Source organism: Salvelinus namaycush, chromosome 4 (genome assembly GCF_016432855.1).
Source record: "Salvelinus namaycush isolate Seneca chromosome 4, SaNama_1.0, whole genome shotgun sequence".
Classification (NCBI taxonomy): domain Eukaryota; kingdom Metazoa; phylum Chordata; class Actinopteri; order Salmoniformes; family Salmonidae; genus Salvelinus; species Salvelinus namaycush.
The window spans coordinates 49,696,552-49,722,212 of record NC_052310.1 but is presented as its reverse complement, the minus strand read 5'-3'; the positions used below and the strand labels follow the sequence as shown (position 1 = coordinate 49,722,212).

At 39.5% G+C, this 25,661-nt stretch overlaps 1 protein-coding gene across 1 annotated transcript in view; it reads right to left on the bottom strand.

The window, feature by feature from the left end:
• The window catches only part of LOC120046590 (AT-rich interactive domain-containing protein 5B-like), a 69,950-nt gene extending 44,723 nt beyond the window's left edge, over window positions 1–25,227 (bottom strand). Inside the window, exons 1-4 of the mRNA XM_038991955.1 lie at window positions 25,207–25,227; window positions 24,677–24,931; window positions 15,977–16,211; window positions 144–374 (exon numbers count right to left, since the gene is read on the bottom strand). Coding sequence (XP_038847883.1) covers window positions 144–374; window positions 15,977–16,211; window positions 24,677–24,931; window positions 25,207–25,227 — 742 coding nt within the window. The remainder of the gene's footprint in view (window positions 1–143; window positions 375–15,976; window positions 16,212–24,676; window positions 24,932–25,206) is intronic.
• Between the last annotated feature and the right edge of the window lie 434 nt (window positions 25,228–25,661).

Sequence of the window (25,661 nt, the reverse complement as noted above, 5' to 3'; positions counted from 1 at the left end):
TTGAATTTCAATTCATCCCCTGAAGTGACTTGAATCAAAGTAGAAGTGACTCCACCCTGGGTGATGTTTAGTCGGCGCAAAATTGGAGAAAACCTTTCGAAACTGAGCAGTTACTACCTGCACCCTAGCGCTTTGGGATTTACCGAACTCTTCGCAGACGCTCTCATTCTGCAGCAGGGTGGGGTGTTCGAAGGTGTCCCTGCAGTAGAGGATGCGTGTGGTGTCGTGTTGGGAGGCGATGCCGCCCAAAGCCAGCACGGTGTGGTCCGTCAGCAGGGCAGACGGCTGCTCTCTGAGCCGGGCCAGGACCGAGCGGTAACGACAGTACTGGGGGTAGCTCATCACCAGCACCTTCTTGCCGTCATCTTCCTGGCCTGGAACAAAACAAATGTAGAAACAAACAGTTAGCCCTAGTTTCAAACAAATATAGTTTAAACCCACACACACGCTGATAATGACACATTTCACTTGGATAGGGGGATTAATAATACTTTATGTATGACGTAAACTGATAATAGCAGAGGCAAAGGGAAAGCAAATGTCAAGGCAACAGAGATTTTCACATCTAGATTGACAGGTTTTAACAAGCAACTTATAGGTAAATTCAAGCAGCAGTTTTCCCAGGATTGTTCATTTTAGGAAAACAAGCATGTAAGAAATGCCCCTTAAGGCAGTCTTGTCATTCAGAAACAGGCAGTTTATGTAAAAAATGTTGTAACCTTCTTAGAGAAAACTCCAGACAATCCATCAAAATCTACCAGCTGATATGGCTATGTATATCATGCAATATATGACAGGAAAAAACATATACTTTATGATGGTGAAATATACTAGTATTGAGCCCAAACCGTGTACTGTTAGACATGAAATAATAGAATATACCCCTTGGCCCATATAAGCATAAATATCCACCATGTATGCATTGCAACACATCTACAGAAATGTAAGGTTGAGTTGGCAAAACTGCTAGACCAGGGCAAGGGAAAGATAAATCATAAAGAAATGGAACACTCCCTCATTCACCCTCCTTTCTCTCTCCCTATTTCTCTTGTTCTCTCTCTTTCACTCTGCATACAGTATAGACTGAATATCTAGCTATTAGAATTTGTTGAACAATCCCTGGGTAGCATTACTTGGCATATATCCAGCCAGAGGTGTTATGCATAATGAGGTGTTGAATGCAAGCATTCTGTAGTAGCACCTACTCAAACATTCCACAACATAACAATGGGGCTTTTTATAATGGTTACTGTACATGTACTAGGTTTTGGGTGATATGGATAATAATTAAAATCATAATTGTCGATGATAATCATTGATATGAAATATGATCTGAATAGTCCTACAAAAATGTGTATTTCTATTGGACAAGGTCAGGTGGCACACCTCTATTTGACACCATTAATTTGCAGCCCAGCCCTACTTGGTACCATAGTCCAATAGAGCCACCCTTCACAGACAACCGAGCCAGTTAACTACACATGACTAATACTTCAAAAGGGAGGGAATGAAAGCCCCCTCCTCAAACACACACACCACAGATGTGTGTCTGTGGTCGCATGCAATTACTGCTTGGTGGCACTTGGTTTTTATCCAAATGTCAAGGATTTTATTTGAACTAGCCAACCCTGGAACCTGGCAATCTCCTGAGGGCCCTCCCAGCATTCTCTTGATTAGATTCAACTTGCTGGGGAAGAAGCCATGGGGCATTTACTGTATAGTAGGACTAAGTACCTGTGTGTGCATGAAAGTGCAAGTGCGTGTGTGTGTGTGTGTGTGTGTGTGTGTGTGTGTGTGTGTGTGTGTGTGTGTGTGTGTGTGTGTGTGTGTGTGTGTGTGTGTGTGTGTGTGTGTGTGTGTGTGTGTGTGTGTGTGTGTGTGAGAAAGCACGTGTGCATAATGGTATACACACTTTACGTCCCTTTGTTCGTAAAGTCTGACCTTTCCAAATAAAGGACATTGTTATCTTTACATAATAATTTTAATTGGCTGGGGCCTTAGCTCTGTCACTAGAGAGTTAAAATCCGGAGAGAAAGGACATTATGTAATTGATCTCTCTCTGTTTTTACTACTTTCGACTAAAGCAGCTGGTTTTTGACAAGACGCTTTTGTGTAGGACCTAGAGGCACTTCTATGATGATTAAACTACCATGTAACAGATTTTTATTTATTTTTATGCATCGTCAAGCCATCTCAAAACTAATAAACACAACACAGTGTCTGTATCATCAGCATAAACACAATGTGACAGGATGTAATCAAAACCATTCAAGACAGGTGATTACTATTCATAACCGAGGACATATAAGAGTGTATTACACAATATGCAATTCAACTGTAACTATACAGTAGATGGATTATAGTGCCTCCATAAGCAATCTAAGTGCAGAACTCAATTACAAGGCAACTCAAGGACAAGGTCGATGAATCTGGGATATAGGCCTACTATTTATAATACCGCTGCTTCCTGCATCACCATTACTCTGAACAACCATAGGCAATGAGCGCATTTTTGCTTTTCACTTCTCCGGTCATTGATAACAACCCTTTCAAACCTACTTGTGGGTTTCCTTCCATTGAGATTGCATGGTGAAGAGTAAAGGAAAATGTATTTTCAAACACAGACTCCAAAAAACTATTTTATGCTAGGAAAAACCCAATGTATTCACCAAATTGCTTTTGTAAACTGTATGGCTTACATTTCAAACAAGCGTACAATCATTACACCAGGCAAAAGAACTGACAAGATCTTTCAAAAGACTGTGACTGAAGTTCTGTTCACTGAGGCAAAAATGCGGACATACATCATTCTCATACAATCTGTCAGTCGCTAAGTCCTAAATCACTCACTCAGCTGAAATTTGCTGTTGTCAAAATTTCCACATTATCTAACCAGCCAAGGAATTTACTGAAGCTTAATGTGATAGGATTTGAGAGAGGTAATAAATGTATGAGCCAATAACGTCACTTTGATATCTGTTCTTACAGTAGGTACCCCACAGATATCAAAACAACATGTAAAGCTTTTCAAAGTAGAGGGAATAAACGAGGGAAACTGGAGAAGGAGACTATTTTGTATTCTCTCTCCATCCACTACCTTTTTGCTGTTCAGCTCTGTATTGATTTCAGAGGTTGCCTTGTTTCCATTTACCAAAGACTTCTTTCATAATGTATAACACATAACGGATTCATCCTCCTCTCTTTCCTGCAGCATATACACTTTTCATATAAAGGACGACACGGAGAGCTATATGCATGCTGGCTCTCAAGCTGTTTGTTTTTATTGAACCAAAAAAGCACAGCATCTGCCAGTAATAAATACTGGACGGAATGCAAAAAGACAATCATATTTCAGTAACAACTAGCTTGTCCTCCCTAAAAAAAAAAAAAATCAAAACCCCTTCATATTCATGACGCATAATGTATCCACCATGATTCAATGGGCTCCAATCACCACTGCTACATTACACTCAAGTATTGACTCGCCTCTTCACAACAACCAATAATATCAGCTGCATCAAAAAATGGCCCGGTTTAGATCAGCCCTAAGAGAACTATTAGTCCCTGTTATATTCACAAGGCATGTCCGTAAAGCCTTCAAAGCGAATGGTATTCTCACAAAAGGCCACAAACACCCAGAGGAAATGTTCTATTGAAATGGTATGAAGGGCAGCAGAGGGCTGCTCTCTCTGCAAGTTGGTTCCTGTTCTTAATTATCTAACAGCACTAAAGTGCCTCTTTCTGTTCTAGATTTTTTAAGGAGTGGAGAGGGGGAGGGTGTCCTCCTGAGACAAAAATAAACATTTATATAATTTTCACCTCCATTTATTCAAGTGTGCTGCGCAAGAATTCAGGGCAGCTATATGCGTACAGAAGAAAAACACGGCACATTTACTCTACACACTGTTCTTAATTTGGTTCCAGATGTTCTCACAGTTCACATCATTTTTTTAGCAATAAACGACATTTTAAAAAACATACTCCTATTTCAAAATGGTTTAGAAAAAGAACGCAGCACTTTCCCTTTGTTGATTTATGTGATTCTATTACATTAAACATTCCTTCCCCTAAGCGGGCTCTGCTCCCTAGCAACAAGCGCTAGCAGTTCTAATGTCGTTGGCATGGGGCCAGTGTAAGCTGTCTGCGTTATTGATTGCTAGATTGAAAAGTTTGCATTTAATAGGCTCTGTAATACATGATGAAATTATTCAGAGCTCCTTGTGCCAAATTGGTTCCTTTTACTATCAAAGACTATGGCTATTACAAACAAGGCAGCATCCCAATGTTCCAGAGGTTTTATGCCTGAACCAAATTATAGCTTCAACCCTGCATCACCACAACCATACTCCAAACATAAGACCCATAATTGCCTATACCAGAAAGGTATTATTGTTAGGAACAAGAAAGTTGACTTAGACAAGCAGAAACAGAGATTTTACCGAACTGACAGTCAATATCTTTTGTCCGTGGTAAACAGGCCCCAACAGCGTACCTTGGTCTTTGTATTATTCATCCAGTGAGATTAATGGCTCTGTTTGCCGTTCCCAATCCAGATACTGCAGTATAGCACTACTCCTCATTCACAAATTATTAACAGTGGCCAGGCTGTTATGTAGAAAACCTTACCCAAAGGAGATTATCAGTGTAAATGACTGGTTCTAAGGATGAAAAGAAGGCCAGGGAAAATCGGAGGCATTTAATTCCACTACTTCTACAGTACCAATCAAAAGTTTGGACACACCTACTCATTCAAGGGTTTTTCTTAATTTTACTATTTTCTATATTGTAGAATAATAGTGAAGACACCAAAACTATGAAAGAACACATATGGAATCATGTAGTAACCAAAAAAGTGTTAAACAAATCAAAATATATTTTATATTTGAGATTCTTCAAAGTAGCCACCCTTTGCCTTGACAGCATTGCACACTCTTGGCAATCTCTCAACCAGCTTCATGAGGTAGTCATTTCAATTAACAGACGTGCCTTGTTAAAAGTTCATTTGTGGAATTTATTTCCTTCTTAATGCATTTGTGCCAATCAGTTGTGTTGTGACAAGGTAGGGGTGGTATACAGAAGATAGCCCTATTTGGTAAAAGACCAAGTCTATATCATGGTAAGAAAAAAATATATATTTTGATTTGTTTAACACTTTTTTGGTTACTACATGATTCCATATGTGTTCTTTCATAGTTTTGATGTCTTCACTAATATTCTACAATGTAGAAAATTGTAAAAAAATAAAGAAAAACCCTTGAATGAGTAGGTGTGTCCAAACTTTTGACTGGTACTGTAAGTCCAAAGGGGTTTTCTCCCAGGTGATGATATCCAATCTCCTCTGATGGGCCGGCCTTTCCATTTGTCACGCGGCATTGTTCGACACAAACTCAATTGAGCAGCTGTAATCTTGGATCATAATGATCATGAATGAGTTCATGGCCTATACATTTTCCGTGCATCTAGAATATAATTGATGAGAGTTTTCCTTTAAATATATCTTTAATGGGACACAGAGTTCCCATTTGAGCCAAGATTTGGGATTGGGTCAGAGGGAATTACATGTCATTCCTGATTAAACTTGCTGTGTATATTTCCTCAAAGCCCCCCCCCCCCCAATTGTAAAATCATGGCAGATCACTGAGGGCATACAGAGTATAAAAAAGAACATGACTTAATATTTCAGTTAAAGACAGAAAGAAAGGGGAGTAAACTACAGACTATTGAGGACATGCATGTTTCCTATTCTAAGGACTATAATGAGAGAAGAGGGGGTGGGGGCTGTCACTCAACAGAGCCCATTGTGAATTCCTGTCATTATGTAAGAAACTCTCATATTAGCAGATCTGTACAGGGAAGCTTAAAATAAACAGTAGATAGGCTAAGCCAACTGGAACTAATTAAATAATTACATCCAGTACAATGAACAATTTACATGGATGAATGTAAGAACAACTACTGGAACATTTATTTCCAATAACGGAATAATATTAGTGCCATATTGATGAAACAATGTTGTTTTTTGTCCCCAAAATGTAAAACCTTGAACAGTTAGATATACAAATATTCATATTGTCGTGCAAAAATAATATTGTTGTGTCAAAATAAGATTGGCATAAAGTGCCTCCAAAAATCCATGATGTATGGCTAAAAGACACTGTTCACTCTCCTTTTTAATTTGTTTTCACAACAATGACTGGGAAAAATGGTGGAGAGTAACAGGGCTAATGAATAAAACTGATTTTAACAAGTGGCCGACACATAGAAGACGAAAATTAAATAACTGCCAGGACAACACGATGGAAAAAAGAGTCTATGAATTATTAAGTCTATCAACTAGGCCCATGTCTTTCTTTGTTCTACCTGTGAGAAGTATCACACTTTTTTAGAAACAACAAAACATTACTCAAACTGTCTAAAGGTACTTCCCAAACGTAACACTTCGTATGGGTAAACTAACCGTAACATTTTAAAGGTAGACTCAGCGATATGACGCAGGTGCACAAAGTAAACAGAATAGTGGGTCAATTTCCGCAACAACTAAGAGCGTTGAACGCAAGGCTAAACTTCTTAGCTGTTTTGGTCCTGTACCTACCACGCTCTAACAACGTGAAGGGAACCCATGCACATGCGCAGATACTGTGTGTGACTGTGTGAGAGCGGAATCTTGCATCTCGCTCATCGCCATATCTGTGGTGCTGCTTGTGGCAACGTCATTTCGCTGAGTCCACCTTTAAATATCCACATTATTCAATATGATTTACAAATACTGAAACTTTTCTTAAACAATGTCAGTGGGAAGGCAATCATTGACCCTGAGTGTGACAGCACTAACAACCCCCCACTGACAAAAATGACTTTGTTCCTGTGCAGTGAATATGAATGGCAAAGCTGTTTTTGCAGTGTGGGATTTTTCCCCGCAGTGCTGTTCTGATTGAATTCCAGCGTGTAACTGTAATCTGCACAAAAAGACTGCAACTGGAGCAGCATGAAATGCATTCATAACACAGATGGACTAATATATGTTCTCATGAAATATTCAATGATATTATGGTGGGATGATGGGCTGGCAATAAAAACTAAAGGGCAAGGCATACTGACTCTACGAGCCTTGGCAACCTATATAATAAAAGCCACATTGTATATTCGCAAACAAAGTGAATGCCCTCAAGTTGAAATTAATAATGTCACTATGATGGCTTTAAGAAAAGGGTGTGTGCGTGTGTGTGTTTGGTTCTGTGTATGCGTGTGTCTGTGTATCGTGTCTGTGCATGCATGTGTGCATGTTGATGTCTATTTATCCTGTCTTTTTCTGCTCAACTTTAATGAAACGAATCCAATAAAGATAACTTGATTAGGGAATCTTTGAGTGGAGTAATGCTCCCTCTATGTGTCTAGCTGTTTGGGATGGCTTTCATGTTATAGGAGAGATCACATCAATAACAGGTATGTTGTTTCAGAGCTGGTTAATGGACAGACAAAACCCTTCATTTCCTCTGTGAGATCACCCCTGGGTTCCCATTGTTTAAGAGTCCACCAGAAAAGCCTCTCACCCCCTGAAGCACACAGGCGAAAACAGCTTGAAATTACAAACATTATCTGACATTTTGAAAGAAAATGAAATGAATAAACTGGTTTTGCCATCGGAATCCAAATTTGATTACAAAGCACATGCCTGCTAGAACGTGTTTTTCTGGCCCATTCAAATTCGAGGCATGCTCAAACGCTCCCCACATCTAATAGATTTTTCCACCCCGCCACACAATTTACTGCTTACAGATTTAGAATTATTTGGCTTCCGGCCAAACTTCAGTCATAAGGGAATTAATGATATGAGCAGATCAGTGAGCGAAAAACATCTTGTGATTCTCTCTCCAACAGGTTTGAAAATAATGAAAAGGACATGCCCATAAACCAAAACCCACTGCTATCAGAGTCACACAATCAATAGAACACTCCATTGAATTACTTCAAAGCTTTGGATAGTTCAAGAATTTGTTTGAGGAAATTGCATAGGGAGAGAAAATGACAAAGGGAGCGTATGGCATCTATCTGATTAATACACAGTTGAATGAAGAATATGCTTTACAACAAGACATCCTTTGATTTCAAATCCATGCCTTTGTTTATAGGATCACAATATATGTGTCATAGTCTGTTTCCTCCCACAGTATAATAGAAAAGCTACATAAACTACAATCATATGTTTATTACTGGGATAATTCAAGCTAGAGAAAGAAATCTGGTTTCTATTCTCTTATCATTCCGTTGAGCTCTCTCTGAAAGATAATGCGAAAGTTATAATCTATAGACTGTATCAATTCAAAATATTTAAACTGAAACATTTTCTGAAGATTGCCAGTGGCAGCATCTGGACAGTTATAAATAATGTATAATGCACTGGATTAATTATATTTATATGGAGCACCTGTGAAACATACCATTTTCATTCAAGTAGGAATGTAAATGTTGTTAACTAGAAAGCAGCATGGTTGACTGTTCTTCCTGTAAATAATTTAATCATCGACCTCCAGCTAGGTGAGAAGAGAGGGGGGTAGAGAAAGAGTAAAAAATGTGACCTTGCACAATTCATGTCATCATGTCACAGCACAAGTCTTTCTGGGTGAAAGAGCTGCAGTTGTGAAGAATGAATCATGACCCAAATGATCCACACATGTTCTCTCTCTCTCTCTCTCTCTCTCTCTCTCTCTCTCTCTCTCTCTCTCTCTCTCTCTCTCTCTCTCTCTCTCTCTCTCTCTCTCTCTCTCTCTCAACCCTCATTTCCTTCCTCAACATCGGGGCTGTTCTTAATTGTTGGAACATACAGTAGATGGCTAGATGCAGATACTGATGTCACAGTAATATACTGCATGTAAAAAGCTTGAAGTTAAAAATATATATTAAAATAAACATCTTAAGCCATATGTCTTTTGCCAGATGTCCTGTATGGTAGAGATCCCATATCATATTATTCTTGTAACAACACATTGAGGTTTCTCCTATATCTTCCCCAGAAATTACATCTTTGTCAAATAGAACACAGGTAGTCCGTTCAACACCAGATTATATTTGTACAATCTCTTTATTCCTCACTGTATTACACAACATCTATCAGTCTCCTGTCCAGTCCACTGGAATAGAACAAGAAGAAACCAATTTTGACAGGCCCAAAATTGGGACAGTTCTCTTAGGGATCGATGTAAACTTTCCCTGCTAAGGCTGCATGGTGGAATTGGTCTCTGTACACCTGCAAGTCCAGATAAGTGTAATTTTGCTCTTAACCCTGACCATTTAGTATGTGGAGAGCCTTGAAAACAGTTCATTCTTCCTCAAGACGGCACTTGAATTATAATAGCCATCTCCACTCTCACTCCACTCTCACTGTAAAAATAATCACTGTAGTCGATGCGGCGCTCTAGCTAGCAGGCAAGGCAAGGGCACTGTTTTTCAAATTAATTACAGTGGAGATCTCGGGTTTTCCTATCCTTTGTGATCAGAGCACATAGCTTAGTTGCTATAATATCACATCATATAATTCACATAAACAATAGCCTGTGATTCTGCTATTCATGACACATTTGTAGAGAGCATTATTTAAGCTTTCCATGCACTGCACTTCTCATTGACTGTCTGCCAGGAAATATTTGGATGCACTAGCATACAAAATGTTTCCCTCGAACAATAGAACAGTGTATTACTATTTAGCGCACAATTGATTTCCATGCAATCTCTGTCAGTATCCTGTTCTTTCAATGAATAAATGGCTCTGATATATACTGTAGATCATCCATGTTATGAATAGAACTGATAAAGCACGAAAGCTCTATCCAACAATAAGAAACTCAATGACTTATAAATAATAATTTCCCCAAAATATCTAAAATCAAATAATGATTCAGAAGCTTTAACAAAACCTACATTGCTAGCGGCAGGACACTCGTGGAAAGCGTGCAATATCTCTTGTTGATTCATATTTCATTTCAATCATCAGCTCATCACAGCCATATAGCTATCCAAACTGCAGCTCACTGGAATAGCGTGCCTTTGTTGAATGATTCCTCTCTTATCGTTAGAAAGCCAACGGCAGGCAAGCGAGGGAACACATGCCACAGGGCTAGGGCTGCTGGTGCCCTGCCAGGGGAGTTCTGCTGACCCGGCACATTCAGCTGGCAGCCAGTGAGAGACTCCACTGGAGGGACAAGTGCATTTACACAGCCTGATGGAGTCATTAATGGCTACATCGCTCATTAGCATCACACAGACACAGACAATATTAGAAGGTGACGAGACTGACATCAGAAAAATCGATACAGCTTTTTTTGTCCCTCTGATATTTTCTGCTATTCCTATTACACAATCACCACAAACGCATATATAGAGAAGCACTGGCGCACACACACGCACACACACACACACAAACACACACACACACACACACACACACACACACACACACACACACACACACACACACACACACACACACACACACACACACTATTGATTCCTCATGTAGTAGAATGACAAAGCGGCCATTATTGATTCTCCAATCCACTTTCTGTATGAAAATGTAATGATATAGAGTGTGTTCAAGGGCAATGTAACACTCAAATGAAAAAACAAGCAAACTCTCCAGCTACTGGAGGATATATGCATCATACACAACACCCAAAACAATAACAACCATCAATAGCCCATTCTGAAGGGATTTTTCTCAATTTTCTTTGTCTATGTTGTTTCTTCTTTCAGTTATTCTCTAGTCAAATGTTTTTTGGTAGTGGAAAAATTATTTTTTGAAAAACATTACAGCAGTATCTCTAGAAATCCCAAATTGATAGAACTATGTGTGACAAGACCTTCTACTTGTATTGACGTCAATGGGAGATATTTATATGAAGACAGGAAGGACTGTTAACTATGAATTAAAAGAAAAACATGAAATTGGAGTTAGAGAATGCGGAATGTGTCATTAATATTCTATGACAATTATGCTACTTCATCTGAAGGGGTAAAAACAAAAATATACTCAAAGTCCTTCACATTTCTTCTGTTTAAATAAACCAGCAAATATGTAATATCTGCAAGGATTAGCATGACTCATCAGCCTCCTTTATATCTTGTGATTTATGTTCTGTTCAATGCAGCAGTAAAATACCACAATGAGCAGTGTTGAACCGTGAGGGCCTTCTATGCCTTAAGAGAAGGCCTAAGGATTTATGAAATAATTGTCCTTTTTTATTTAATCTTTTCAATAATATTTTAATGATGTTCTGAATTAAAGATGCAGTCCGGGATCTTAATTAAAACCCCTTACACTGGCCTCCCGAGTGGCGCAGCGGACTATGGCACTGCATCGCAGTGCTTCAGGTGTCACTACAGACCTGGGTTTGATCCCAATTTGGGAGAAAAAAGGGGGTAAAATACAAAATTAAATCTAAAAATTCAAACCCTTACACGCATGGAAATGGGCCTATATGGATAGCTTGAAACATTTCTAAAATAACTATAAAAAGCATATGCATGACCATGGTAGCAATTGAAAGAGAACACTTTATCAGACCAAAAAGTGAGGACACAACAGTTCAACTGATACACGACTGAATCCAAACATTACACTGTTGATTTTATGTGCATTTGACATTTACTCTACCTTTCACAGCATTTGTCAAAAATCAAATCTGAAAATAGTCTGGATACATTCAGTAACATAATAAGAATATTGTTTGAATGAAAGGTCTAACTGATGTCTTAGTTAGGCCACGCACCTCTCCAAACTGGCCACGCACCTCTCCAAACTGGCCATGCACCTCTCCAAACTGGCCACGCACCTCTCCAAACTGGCCATGCACCTCTCCAAACTGGCCACGCACCTCTCCAAACTGTGCACACACCTCTCCAAGTGTGCACAGTTCCTAAGTAATTTCAATGCACTTTTATGACTCAAGGAAAGAGCCTTCAACTATAAGGTGCTTTTTTGAGCTCTCCTAGCTTTTCCGTTGAAGAACTGAGGCAAGCACACTTGTAGTTTTTTGTTTGGAACACAGCCCCCACCATCATACAATTACTGTTGTTGTTTACGCAATCAAAAAATATTATAAATCACAATCTGGGTAAGGTGGTCATCATTCGAAAGCTTATTCTATTGCCAACATGGCTAGCTAAATCATAAAATATGATCTTACAGTGTGAGGCATTCACAAGGCACTTCAGACAAACAGACTAATTTTGTTGCGCATAAAATGGACATTTAAGTACGTGTTCCTCAGCAAAATTTCTTCACAATATGACAAACATAGGCTCCTTCTGTTCAAGAAAACTCAGGGTATACAGTTGAAGTCAGAAGTTTACATACACCTTAGCCAAATACATTTAAACTCAGTTTTTCACAATTCCTGACATTTAATCCTAGTAAAAATGCCCTGATCAGTTAGGATCACCACTTTATTTTAAGAATGTGAAATGTCAGAATAAAAGTAGAGAGAATTATTTATTTCAGCTTTTATTTATTTCATCACATTCCCAGTGGGTGAGAAGTTTACATACACTCAATTAGTATTTTAGTATTTAAATTGTTTAACTTGGGTCAAATGTCTCGGCTAGACTTCCAGAAGCTTCCATAAGTTGGGTTACACCAGCTCTGCCATTCCTCCTGACAGAGCTGGTGTAACTGAGTCAGGTTTGTAGGCCTCCTTGCTCACACACGCTTTTTCAGTTCTGCCCACACATTTTCTATAAGATTGAGGTCAGGGCTTTGTGATGGCCACTCCAATACCTTGACTTTGTTGTCCTTAAAGTATTTTGCCACAACTTTGGATGTATGCTTGGGGTCATTGTCCATTTGTAAAACCCATTTGTGACCAAGCTTTAACTTCCTGACTGATGTCTTGAGATGTTGCGTCAATATATCCACATCATTTTTCTGCCTCATGATGCCATCTATTTTGTGAAGTGCACCCATCCCTCCTGCAGCAAAGCACCCCCACAACATGATGGTGCCACCTCCGTGCTTCACGGTTGGGATGGTGTTCTTCGGCTTGCAAGCCTCCCCTTTTTCCTCCAAACATAACGATGGTCATTATGGCCAAACAATTTTTGTTTCATCAGATCAGAGGACATTTCTCAAAAAGTACGATCTTTGTCCCCATGTGCAGTTGCAAACCGTAGTCTGGCTTTTTTATGGTGGTTTTGGAGAAGTGGCTTCTTCCTTGCTGAGCGGCCTTTCAGGTTATGTCGATATAGGACTCATTTTACTGTGGATATAGATACATTTGTACCTGTTTCCTCCATCATCTTCACAAGGTCCTTTGCTGTTGTTCTGGGATTGATTTGCACTTTTTGCACCAAAGTACAATAATCTCTAGGAGACAGAACACGTCTCCTTCCTGAGCGGTATGACGGTTGCGTGGTCCCATGGTGTTTATACATGCATACTATTGTTTGTACAGGTGAACGTGGTACCTTTAGGCATTTGGAAATTGCTCCCAAGGATGAAACAGACTTGTGGAGGTCTACAATTTTTTTCTGAGGTCTTGGCTGATTTCTATTGATTTTCCCATGATGTCAAGCAAAGAGGCACTGAGTTTGAAGGTAGGCCTTGAAATACATCCACAGGTACACCTCCAATTGACTCAAATGATGTCAATTAGCCTATCAGAAGCTAAAGCCATGACATCATTTTCTGGAATTTTCCAAGCGTATGTAAACTTCTGACCCACTGGAATTGTGATACAGTGAATTATAAGTTAAATAATCTGTCTGTAAACAATTGTTGGAAATATTACTTGTGTCATGCACAAAGTAGATGTCCTAACTGACTTGCCAAAACTGTAGTTTGTTGACAAGAAATTTGTGGAGTGGTTGAAAAACGAGTTTTAATGACTCCAACCTAAGTGTATGTAAACTTCCGACTTCAACTGTATATAATTGATACTGTAAATGACATGAGTTTTCAAATATGGAAATGTGAAGTGCACATGTGTTTGGCTTGCTTGTATGACATCAAAGCGGTATTTATTATAATCTTCAACGTCTCATCTTTCAGAACAAAGACTCGTCTCGATTTACAGCATTTCCATTACTCAGACAACAACAAATGTGCAAAAGTAGCCAATTAGAGGGAGGAATGGGGAATATTCAAGTCGCGCGGCGCTCAAGTTTATAACAGCTGTCAACACGAATACAGCGCTGTGAAGCGGAGAACCTGCGCTCTGACATGTGTAGCATGTTACTCTACAGCCAATGCGTTCCAATTCAGGCGCTTATCAATCACAAAATCTGTAATTTTTAACATGTATTCCGGATGACAGGGGTATTGAGTGGAAAAGGCTACGCACAACAAATTCGTAACATATTGTACAAATTGGATTCGTAACATATCATACGAATTGCAAAAAATATATATTTGTTGTGGATGACGTAGTACACAATTGGATGAGAATGTACAAAAAACGGGGACCTGTTTTGGCTCGTGAGTACGACTTTCAAAACTACTGGCTGAAATTATACAATAATTTTCATATCTTCAGTTTGTGTTGGAAAAGAAAAGGGTTAACACTGAAAATAAAAAAATACCCAATCGGGATTTTTCTTCAGCAGTCTCCGGGGAGATAAATCTAGCTATCTAAGTCAGCCATTGGCTGGGACCTCAGAAGCTACACTCTTAGTAAAAAAATGTGCTATCTAGAACCTAAAAGGGTTCTTCGGCTGTCCCCGCAGGAGAACCCTTTGCCGACAGGTCATTGCGCAATAGCAAGCACGGTCTAACTAGCTAGCTTTTGTTGTAGGCTAGTGTGCAGCGGCTGCGGCAGGTGTTATCGAAGAGGATGTTGTTGCTAATTTGTTAGCTTTGCCCTTTTCAAAATGAACTTTCAACAAGAAGTTAAGTTTCAAATTATTGTCATCTGGTAAGTGGAGGGCTCCTGAGTGGCACAGCGGTCTAAGGCACTGCATCTCAGTGCTAGAGGCGTCACTACAGACTCCCTGGTTTGATTCCAGGCTGTATTACAACTGGCTGTGATTGGGAGTCCCATAGGGCAGTGCACAATTGGCCCAGCGTTGTGCAGGTTTGGCCGGTGTAGACCGTCATTGTAAATAAGAATTTGTTCTTAACTGACTTGCCTAGTTAAATAAAGGTTAAAGCTCGCTTGCTGTTGTTAGCTCTCTTTGAAAACAACTTGTGTGTGAAACATTGTTGCATTTAAACTCTAGATTTGTGTGCTGAATGTGAAAAAGGTGTTTACAATGGGAAGTAATAGTTGTACATATCGACTGGGAAACACTCCATGGTGCGTGCTGCATATTACAGTCACTGTCCTTTCAGCATCACAAACCTGTTTAATCTCACATCCTTTTACGTGTCACTGTTTTCTCTTTTGATGATAGTGTGACAGTGATGGCATTAGGTTACCAGTTTGGTTGTTGTTGCTGGTAGCATTGTCCATGCGGGTGCTGCCTCTGTGTGAGTGGCATCCCGAAGCATGGCTCAGTCTTAGGCCTGTTTGATTCAGTTGGGCACATTAACTGTTGCTATATTGGTACAACGTGTTGGAAGATTATTTTCCCCCACTGAAGATCTAGGTCCAATAGCCACGGTTCGCCACTGCTACAATGCAGCTATCAAATACCTCAATGACATCAATGATACAAATGAAGGATGTCAGAGGTCTGAGGCAATTATACAGAATGTACATGCAATTATAACTGTACAATTATGTAACATGAGCAAAAATAAATGCATAATGAAACCATTTTGAATTGGTCATACATGTATTATTGTGCATGTGTGGCTCTTCTAGTGATGTGTAATCCAAACTGGTAACTATTTATACAAAGCCTCCATCTATAAGAGGTTTATAATTACACAGTTATAATTCCATGTATAAATTATGTCAATCATAACTCAGAATTCTAGTGCTTGTTCAAACTACAGATCGACAGCCACACAAAATAGCTTGAAAGACAGGAAAGATGCTGTCCTTACCCAGTTGAGACCTCTCCCTTTGGATGTCTCTGAAGTTGAGGCCGCTGGTGAAGGTGCTCTCCCTGTATCTGTGGAGGGCCTCTCTGTGTCCGTTGGTGCCCAGCTCCCTCAGGACAGAGGGCTTCAGAGGCGCTGCCCGCAGCCCGTGGGACCATTCCGAAAACTCTGGGACTGTCCACTTCACCAGGTCCTCCAACCGAACAATCACCTTCTCTGACACAGCAATGACCTCATGCTATAAGAGAGACAAGAGAAGGAAGGGGGATACCTAGTCAGTTGCACAACTGAATCCATTCAACCGAAATGTGTCTTCCGCATTTAACCCAACCCCTCTGAATCAGAGGTGCGAGGGCAGGGAGTGTGAGGTCAGGAGGAAAATAACTACCATGGATATGTCAACTCCTAACACCACCTTAAGACTAATATAATAGTTACTATTAGAGATGGCGTCATAACTTGCAATGGTAACTAGGGTGAACTTTTCTAAGCAACCTTTTGTTCAAATGTAATATTCTAGAGTCTACCACCCTTGAACAAGTTGTTTTCCAATAGCTTTTTCAATCTTTCCCTTTTGAGGAATTGCAATGAAAAAATTGTAACATAGAACTGTTGAAATGTGGTTTCATTTTGAGGAGTAATGGGCGCTGTTGTGCTTGTTATCGGGCCGGAGTGGTACGAGATTGTTATTAAGCTGCGGAATCTGGAGGACAGATGTGTCCATCTGGAGAAACACACTTTTTAACACTTACCTTGCATCTGTCTGTACACCTTTCCCTTGAAGCTACCTTTAAGCATTCACACACACACACACACACACACACACACACACACACACACACACACACGCCACACACACACACACACACACACACACACACACACACACACACACACACACACACACACACACACACACACACAATCTTTTAATTTGACCACTTTCTCACAGCAGGAACATAATCCTGCAGCAACAGGAAATTTGAATTATTGTGTGGATTCTAATTTATGTAGGGGTCGACACATTATTTGTTAGGGCAAATCAAGTCTAAAATTTGAAAGCGGAAATTACAAACTTAAGAAGCCTTTTTAAACCTCAAACACACTTCCAGTTTGCATTTCCTGCAACAGGGTGTCAAATTAAGATCCTACATCTGTACAGTGCCTTTACTACTCTTCATACAGAGTAAATTTGCACAATCCTCATTCCACTGCTAACAAAACTGAGTTAATCAAAAACAAATCGGCAAATAAGAAAAGCTGTAATGGTTAGCTTCCTATAGCAATGTCTTCTCAGTAAACGGAAACATAAGACATTCGCTTTTGTCACTCCTATAATGAGCTGTCAAGTGGTGGTTGGTTGGTGGTTGAAACTGTTTGCGTGCTGGCGTGATGCAAGGAAGCCTCTTTTTTTTTAGGTACACATTTCCATAACATAGACCTCCATTTTAGTAACAATCAACAGCAGAGAGCTGAAATTGTTAAGCAGTGATGCCAGCAGCCAAAAATCCTCTGGAATTCTTACTGTGCTTTGAAGCAATTGCCTACGTAAACATACTAAACTGGCAAATCATAGGGGATATATTATATTTGATACTACGTCACTCAGAAGATTTCACAATGGATTATGTATTTTGAGTGAGTGTATTCATAACATACTTTATAGCTTTCCTCACAGAAAGTATTCTCTAACATCATTACATTTTATGTGACAGGTGTGGGTGCCAGCATGTAACCAACTATCCTGTTTTGTAGTGACATGAGTTAGTTAATGAACAGACCACACATTCAAATGCAGTAAAACATCCACACTGAGTTACCATAAAGAGTTAAGGTACTGATAGTGGAAGGAATTGGAAGATAAAACCACCAAGCTGCATATATAGGTCAGAGGTCTCGTGAGGCTACCAATGGAAAGAAGTGACACTTCAAATAAAACAATTCACAAGAGGTTGCTGCTATATCATTTCATGCTCTTTATCATACGATACAATAGGCTTACAACAACCTTAGATGTTTATGGAGCAATAATATTACAATGTGATTTATTACAAAAGGTTCATGATTAATAATATAGGACAGCAAGAGTGAAAGAAAGGCAATATGGTCTGTTACAGAGTCACGGCAAAAGAAATAGTGGAGGTACGCCGTACCGGTAAATGTGAGACTATCACAATTAATAAAACATGCCCAAAAAACAATAGGCTATTACACCTTAATTTAACATTACTGCATGTCAGCCACATGAAAAATGTGCAAATTGACTGGAAACTGGGTGGTATACGATCCAAATTGGGTTGTCGTTTGAGAAGAACACATTTTATCAAGGCGGAGATGAGTGGCCGAGACCGAGGCATGCATGGACAACAGTCGATGCATCAATTCAGGCCTAATGTTAATCGCAGAATGGCATTACAATACACACTGTGTTTTGTAACTGATGTCTCTTTCCATTCATCAAATTGCGGGTGCACTGTTGGGGTTTGGATGTTGAAATTATTTTCTGAGTGAACGAATGTGCACAGGTAGCCTACCTATATAATGACTGGTTGTGTTTATGCCACATTAAAAGGCATAGGCAGCATGTCCATAAGGCTAGGGGAAGCTAAACTTTCTCTAAAGTAAATGTAAGTGCCAAGATTCTATAGCCTAATTAGCTTACTCCTGTCTATACATAAATAAATACAATTCAAAATAGGCTACTACACCAGAAAGCATGATTTGCCCATAGAGGATAATTTGCTTTAAAAAAATTGCATAGCCTACAGTTAGAAGGGCCCGCAATTTTGGGGAGCGCGCGCTGCAAATACTAAATAGATCCTTGTTGAGTTGCGACTGTCAGTGAAAAGCAGAGAGACCCAGCTAGGCATATAACAATATTTACAAACAGAATCACATAAAAAAAAATTGAAAAGCATATGGCTATTGCTGTAAAGAGATGACAATGAAAAGTGTCTATTAGTTATCAAAATCCATAACTTAATTGAGCAAACAGTAGCCTTTCTTATTGGCACCGGTGGAGAACATCGGCCATATCCCCGGTGAGTGTGTATATTCACTGTCTTTATCATTGGGTCAGTGCCACTTTTGTTTGTTTTTGGACAATAATTTCCTCCTCCAGGATAGATGGACATCATTGTATTTGTGTCTCCTCTTTTCGTAGGCCGATTATACGGATCAGACAACATCGTTTTTATTGATCTGTTTGTCAGTGTCAGCAGAGTAGGCTACCCTGTAATTTTTGTAGTTGGATTTTTTTTTTTTATGCGTGCGTGCACTTGGGTGTTCCATACCTGTAAGAAATGTAATCTACTTTAACCCCTGCAGGACATACTGGATATGACCCCTTTTTAAAACTTTAAAACAAATAATATATGAGCGCTTATATAACATGTATGGAATGTCAACTGTGTAAGAGCAATTAACGTTCCCAGGACTACTAATAAATGATACAGTATATCAATTAGGTGATAATGAGTCATTAGCCAGTTTCAGATGTGCTTGAAGCTCCAGATGCATTGACATGAAGCAAAGGTCACAAGGGAAGTCTATATGTAATGTTAGGAAGACTAGATCTAAAGAGCAATCTTAGCGTCAAAGCAATCTAAAGTAGAGTTGAAGGCCCTATTGACTACAGAGAAACAGTGTGCTTTTATGACTGTTAAAGTTCAACAATTAATGCTACTACACAATAATTGCATGATCTGTCAAGTTCCATAAAATCCATATTATTCCATATCATTCCGTAAAAAGAACACCATCGTTTTTGAACTGTAAGGGACATTCCTTAATGTCACCATTGTAGGGCAAAGTGGTACATTGGTTGGACAGGTCTTTCAGTTAAGAGTCAAGAGTCCCACAGACAGCCCCTGTCATGCAGAGAAGGTTTCAGTCTGGTGGCTCAGGGGGTCAACCCAGGAATTCCTTGGGCCAAAAGGAGATTAGTAATTGAGTAATGGGCATGGTGACATGAACAATGCTCCATGGTGCGCTCGGCTGAGGGAGTGAAATGCAATATGAGTTCATTATCTTTCCTCCTCAGCACTGACCTTGGCTACAGTGTCTCAAAACAAACTCAACTATCTAAAAAAAAGAGGCCAGGAGATGCTAGGGGGCTAATATATTCTACTGGGACTGTTTTAAAATGGAACTGGGTTAAATAGTTGTTTTATGCCTGCAATCTATATGCCTGCAAGATATTGGCGATCAGATATGCTATAAACTATAAGCAGCTACCATGTTGTTTTGTACAGTGTGTCATTTCAAAAATACTTAAAACACACAGTACTGAAAACTATCTGACTTAGTTTGACTGTGGGGTGTGTAATCAAAGACTAAATAATATCAGGCTGAAGCAGTGCTATGAGCATTCACTAAAGAATGAAATATGCTAAGTACATTCAAACATCTCATCTGTGGTTTCAGTTCTCTAAGGTTATAATGATCCACAATAGCTTGGGGGGTAGAGTCATGCATTATGGGAAATGTTTGATGTTAGTGGTTTGTCAATGACAAGGTGTAAACCAATCCAAATACCACCAATTTCTCACGTGTGGAGGGAAAAGTCACTGTTATAACACATCATTACATACAGTATATCAAAGAATAGCAGAATATAAAAAACGAATTTATGTGTATGGAAATAACATAAACCAGAATGATGTTTTTGTCTTTGAAGTGCATGACATCCAGTTTAAATTACATTTTAAATTACCACCAGTAATGCCATAAAACAAGATAATAATTTACATGTATTTTAGAAACGCAAAAGGAATTCACTTGAGGGCAACGTTCAGACTTAATGGCTCCTCCCTCTCCCTCTGCCTCAAATTCCTGTCATTGTTGAATGAATAGGGTGATTTGGTGTCATGCTCACTAAACAGTAAGCATCTCACGTACACCATATATACAAAAGTATGTGGAAACACACGTTGCTGACAGGTGTATAAAATCGAGCACACAGCCATGCAATCTCAATAGACAAACATTTGCAGTAGAATGGCCTTACTGAAGATCTCATTGACCTTCAATGTAGCACTGTCATAGGATGCCACCTTTCCAACAAGTCAGTTCATCAAATATCTGCCCTGCTAGAGCTTCCCCGGTCAACCTTAAGTGCTGTTATTGTGAAGTGGAAACATCTAGGAGCAACAACGGCTCAGCCACGAAGTGGTAGGCCACACAAGATCACAGAACGGGACCGCCGAGTGCTGAAGCGAGTAGCGCGTAAAAATGGTCAGTCCTAGGTTGTAACACTCACTACCGAGTTCCAAACTGCCTCTGGAAGCAACGTCAGCACAATAACTGTTCGTCGAGAGCTTCATGAAATGGGTTTCCATGGCTGAGTAGCCGCACACAAGCCTAAGATCACATGCACAATGCCAAGCGTTGGCTGGAGTGGTGTAAAGCTTGCCGCCATTGAACTCTGGAGCAGTGGAAACGCGTTCTCTGGAGTGATGAATCACGCTGCACCACCTGGCAGTCCGACGGATGAATCTGGGTTTGGCGGATGCCAGTACGCTACCCGCCCCAATGCATACTGCCAACTGTAAAGTTTGGTGGAGGAGGAATAATGGTCTGGGGCTGTTTTTCATGGTTCGGGCTAGGCCCCTTAGTTCCAGCGAAGGGAAATCTTAACGCTACAGCATACAATTACATTTTAGACGATATGTGCTTCCAACTTTGTGGCAACAGTTTGGGGAAGGCCCGTTCCTGTTTCATCATGACAACACCCCCGTGCACAAAGCGAGGTACATACAGAAATTGTTTGTTGAGATCGGTGTGGAAGAACTTGACTGGCCTGCACAGAGACCTGACCTCAACACTATCAAACATCTTTGGGATGAATTGGAACGCAGACTACGAGGCAGGCCTAATCGCCCAACATCAGCGCCCAACCTCACTAATGCTCTTGTGGCTTAATGGAAGCAAGTTCCTGCTGCAATGTTCCAACATCAAGTGGAAAGCCTTCCCAGAAGAGTGGAGGCTGTTATAGCAGCAAAGGGGGTGCCAAATCCATATTAATACCCAATGATATTGGAATGACATGTTCGACGTGCAGATGTCCATACTTTTGGTCATGTAGTGTAAGTCGTTATAACACCTTCTATTGAGTTATTGTTTGAATATCTGGACCACCAGATAACATAACTGGAAAATTACTTCTGCAAACATACTCCCTCCAGGAAAATCTGAGAAAAGCAAATAAACAATATATCATCTGATTTCCCTACAAACATGTCCCAAGCACTCAAACACAACCAGTATGGATTTTTGCCTTGAACCAAAGCTGATTCTGGACAGATTCCACCATTTATTTCTACTGCAATCAATAAAACTGCTGCAGTCACTGCTTTCCTACCTCACTGCTTTGTCATTTATAGTAATAGAGTGAAGCAGTGACATCCGAGATAATAACAAATTATTAGCTTATGATGCAAAAATACCACACTACTTGCCAATTTTCCATTTCCACGAAGGGTACCTAGAGTACTGCAAAGATAAGGCCTAAGCAATTAGCTGTAGCAGCACTTTGGCGGTTGTAGCTGTAAGTGTTATCTAAAACAGCTCTCTTGAAACATGAGCCAAATAAAGACAGTGTATTGAGCCAACATGTACCGGAGGGGGGCGTTAGGGCAATACCTTATACTGTGTCACTCAATAAGTAGTTTAACGCATGTGACTGTTTTGCAATAGGCGGTTCTCAGACCACAGAATGCAGAGAGACAAATAGAGGTTGTATGATATTCACAATGGGTGTGCCACACAATACAATGCCTTTTCACATTAGCATGCAGGCATTTTTTAGCTAGTGGAGTAGAGGGGTTGTCAGCGAATGCAAAATGAGCACAGTAGGACATGGGTTTCTCTTGTCCCTGCCTACACTGGGAGGGGCGAAGAGCATACAAATACCCGAGCCAGAGGGGAAATGACATAATGCGTTGAGCATTGAACTCAAGAAGGGATATCCAGAGAGATTTATAACCTCCTTTTATCACACTGAGGAAAACACTTATTGTACTCATGACATGTGCACATTTGTGCTGTAAATATGTAGTCTTAGACATACCCATTAGTCAGAGGCAAAAACTACGAAGTAAATCTTAGAAATTGAAAGCTGTCTCAGGCTATGCAGATTTGCATAAATATAATTAACTGACTAGTAATAACTGCCGCCAGTTTACCTGTTTGAGTAAATGTCCAATGTAATCTAAGTAGAGCAATTTGCTTTGAGGGTCAAGTTTAAAATCACATTTAATGGGGTCATGATTTTGGCATCAACATCACAGTTTTAGATATCATCATATGTTATGTCATACTCTACTTCAGCTGTGCTGTAGGCTATAACTATCAATTTACCACTACCAACACTCTGGAGTCACTCTGTCGTTTGATCCTGGAAGGAGTCAAATAATATTGTCCAGATATCCAATCATGTGGATGTTACCACTTTACAATGCAAATCAGGCTTCTCAAGGGGTGGGGCTGACTTGTCCTTATTGCAGAAGTGTGTTTCTAAATGATGGACTGTGCATGCACTCAATGTAATTACAAAGTCATTACATTGTGTAAAGGATAATGCAAATGAAGGATTTGGATGATCCTGGTTGAGTAAAGAAGAAAAAAGGATTAAGTTACATTTATTCATAGCAACACCCACTATAAATACCTTTCTCAAGAAAAGGAAATGTGATAGCTACTGTATTACTCAAGAGGAAAGAATGCTTACCATCAGCAAAGGAAAAGACGGTTATGTTTGCATTGCTAATGAAATACAAACCAGGCTTTGTCCTCCCTAATGGCAACTGCAGGCATATTTCATGTGACCATAAAAACAAGTGATCGAAAATTTGATGTTGTGTCGAATAGAGTATTTGGGTAGGTTACAGTGGTATATAGAAAATATGTGATTGTTTTATATACTGCACAAGAAAAGCATATACAAAACTAACACAAGCTTTTTCGCTCTCTGCCACGCGCTTATGAAATGTGATACAGGCGTCATATTTGGCCACTTAGCAAAATGCCTCAGTTAATCATATTGCTAATGCCAACATATCGGACTACAGTAAGTGTCCTTTTGTAATGCTTTGGCATTTCGACCTGTCCTGATCCTCGGGTAAGAGGGCAGTACATTTGATCTGACAACAATATCATATCGTTAGGAATGCAAATGATTTTATAGACATTTTTAAAATGATTAAGTAGTTAGACATGTTAGCACTCGTTTTCAATAGGTCGTGTGCACTTATTCAGCAACCATTCATATGCTATGATGAAAGACTCTGTTGTTGAATCTAGAAGTTGTGATCTCATGCTTTACCATTTCGCAATTTCCTCCTATATGTCACCCATCATGAAATAAAATGACAAACGCTGGATTCGTAGGCTATAGGGGGTTTTCTTCCCCTAATACAATTATCCCCGCACGAGCGTTATTACGCACAGCTGGATAAGATTGAACTGCACATTCAGCAGTCGACACAATGAACAAATAGGCTAAGTAATAATAACACAGTAATAGACACATGCCGTTTGTGATGGATCAATGTGGGAATCACAAATGCATGCGCATATTATACAATTAATGACCAATGCAGAAAATGCCACATTGATTTATCAACACAGAATATTTGTTAGTCTATACGCTGTTATTCATTTGGGAGCATAAGGCACGTCGTGAGAGCAAAAGAAGGTTATTACCTCTCCATGGCTAACTGTCCTTCCCGAGGGAGTATCTTCGGGTAAGAAATAAAGTTTTGAGCTTGATAAAAGTTGCTTAGTAGTCCTTTCCTCCCACAACAGCTGTAGCTCCGCTATGCAAATCGGATCCCCAGGCTTACATCTCACGAAGAAAAAGTCTCCGAGGGACAGAATTCTTGGTTTACCGTCCCGGTGAAATTTAAACGCCTTGTAGAATATATATGGTCCGTGTAAACCGCAAGAAGAGCCTACCCACTGTGGAGAAAATAGCAAATAACAACTTAATTAATGACTTATTCATATTCAATAAATGAGGAAACCCATTAAATCGCACGACATGCGCAATGACTATGGCTTGACAAATCCTTAAATAACGCACTAATAACACCTGACTGATTTAGAACCATGTAACTATATATTTAATATGTAAAAACAACAAAACATGCAAGTATTGTAAATTAGCTGTCTCCAAATTGTTAATATTATGCGAAAGTAGAATATGTTGGTGTATGATTATGTTAGTACGTTACCTTCGGTGAGTTGGGCTCCATCTCGACGTTCTGAATTGATTAAACTCAACACGCTCTCCAAACTTGTTGGATTGAATGGATTGCCGAAGGTCCTGTAAGGACCCTATATGTTTTAAGTTCAAAATCAGTTTGTTGTCAATATAGAACACTTGTAAAAATATTGAGTTCTTCCAAAATTACAAAAAATGCATGGCTTTTTTTGCTGTGCATCAGTTAAACGAATACAAATCCACAGTAGATAATCGTGTACCAATACAATCGTCCGTATTCAATCAGGAAAACCACATATGCCTATTACTATCATTGAATACATGGAATTCGACAAATATAACTATGGAATTAACACTGTGCATCAGTCCGATAATTCCTCAATAGTGTATTTAAGTTATGCGCAATGGAAACATTTTTGTTACCATATAATTGTTGTTGTTTTTTATATGGAAAAATATTTATTC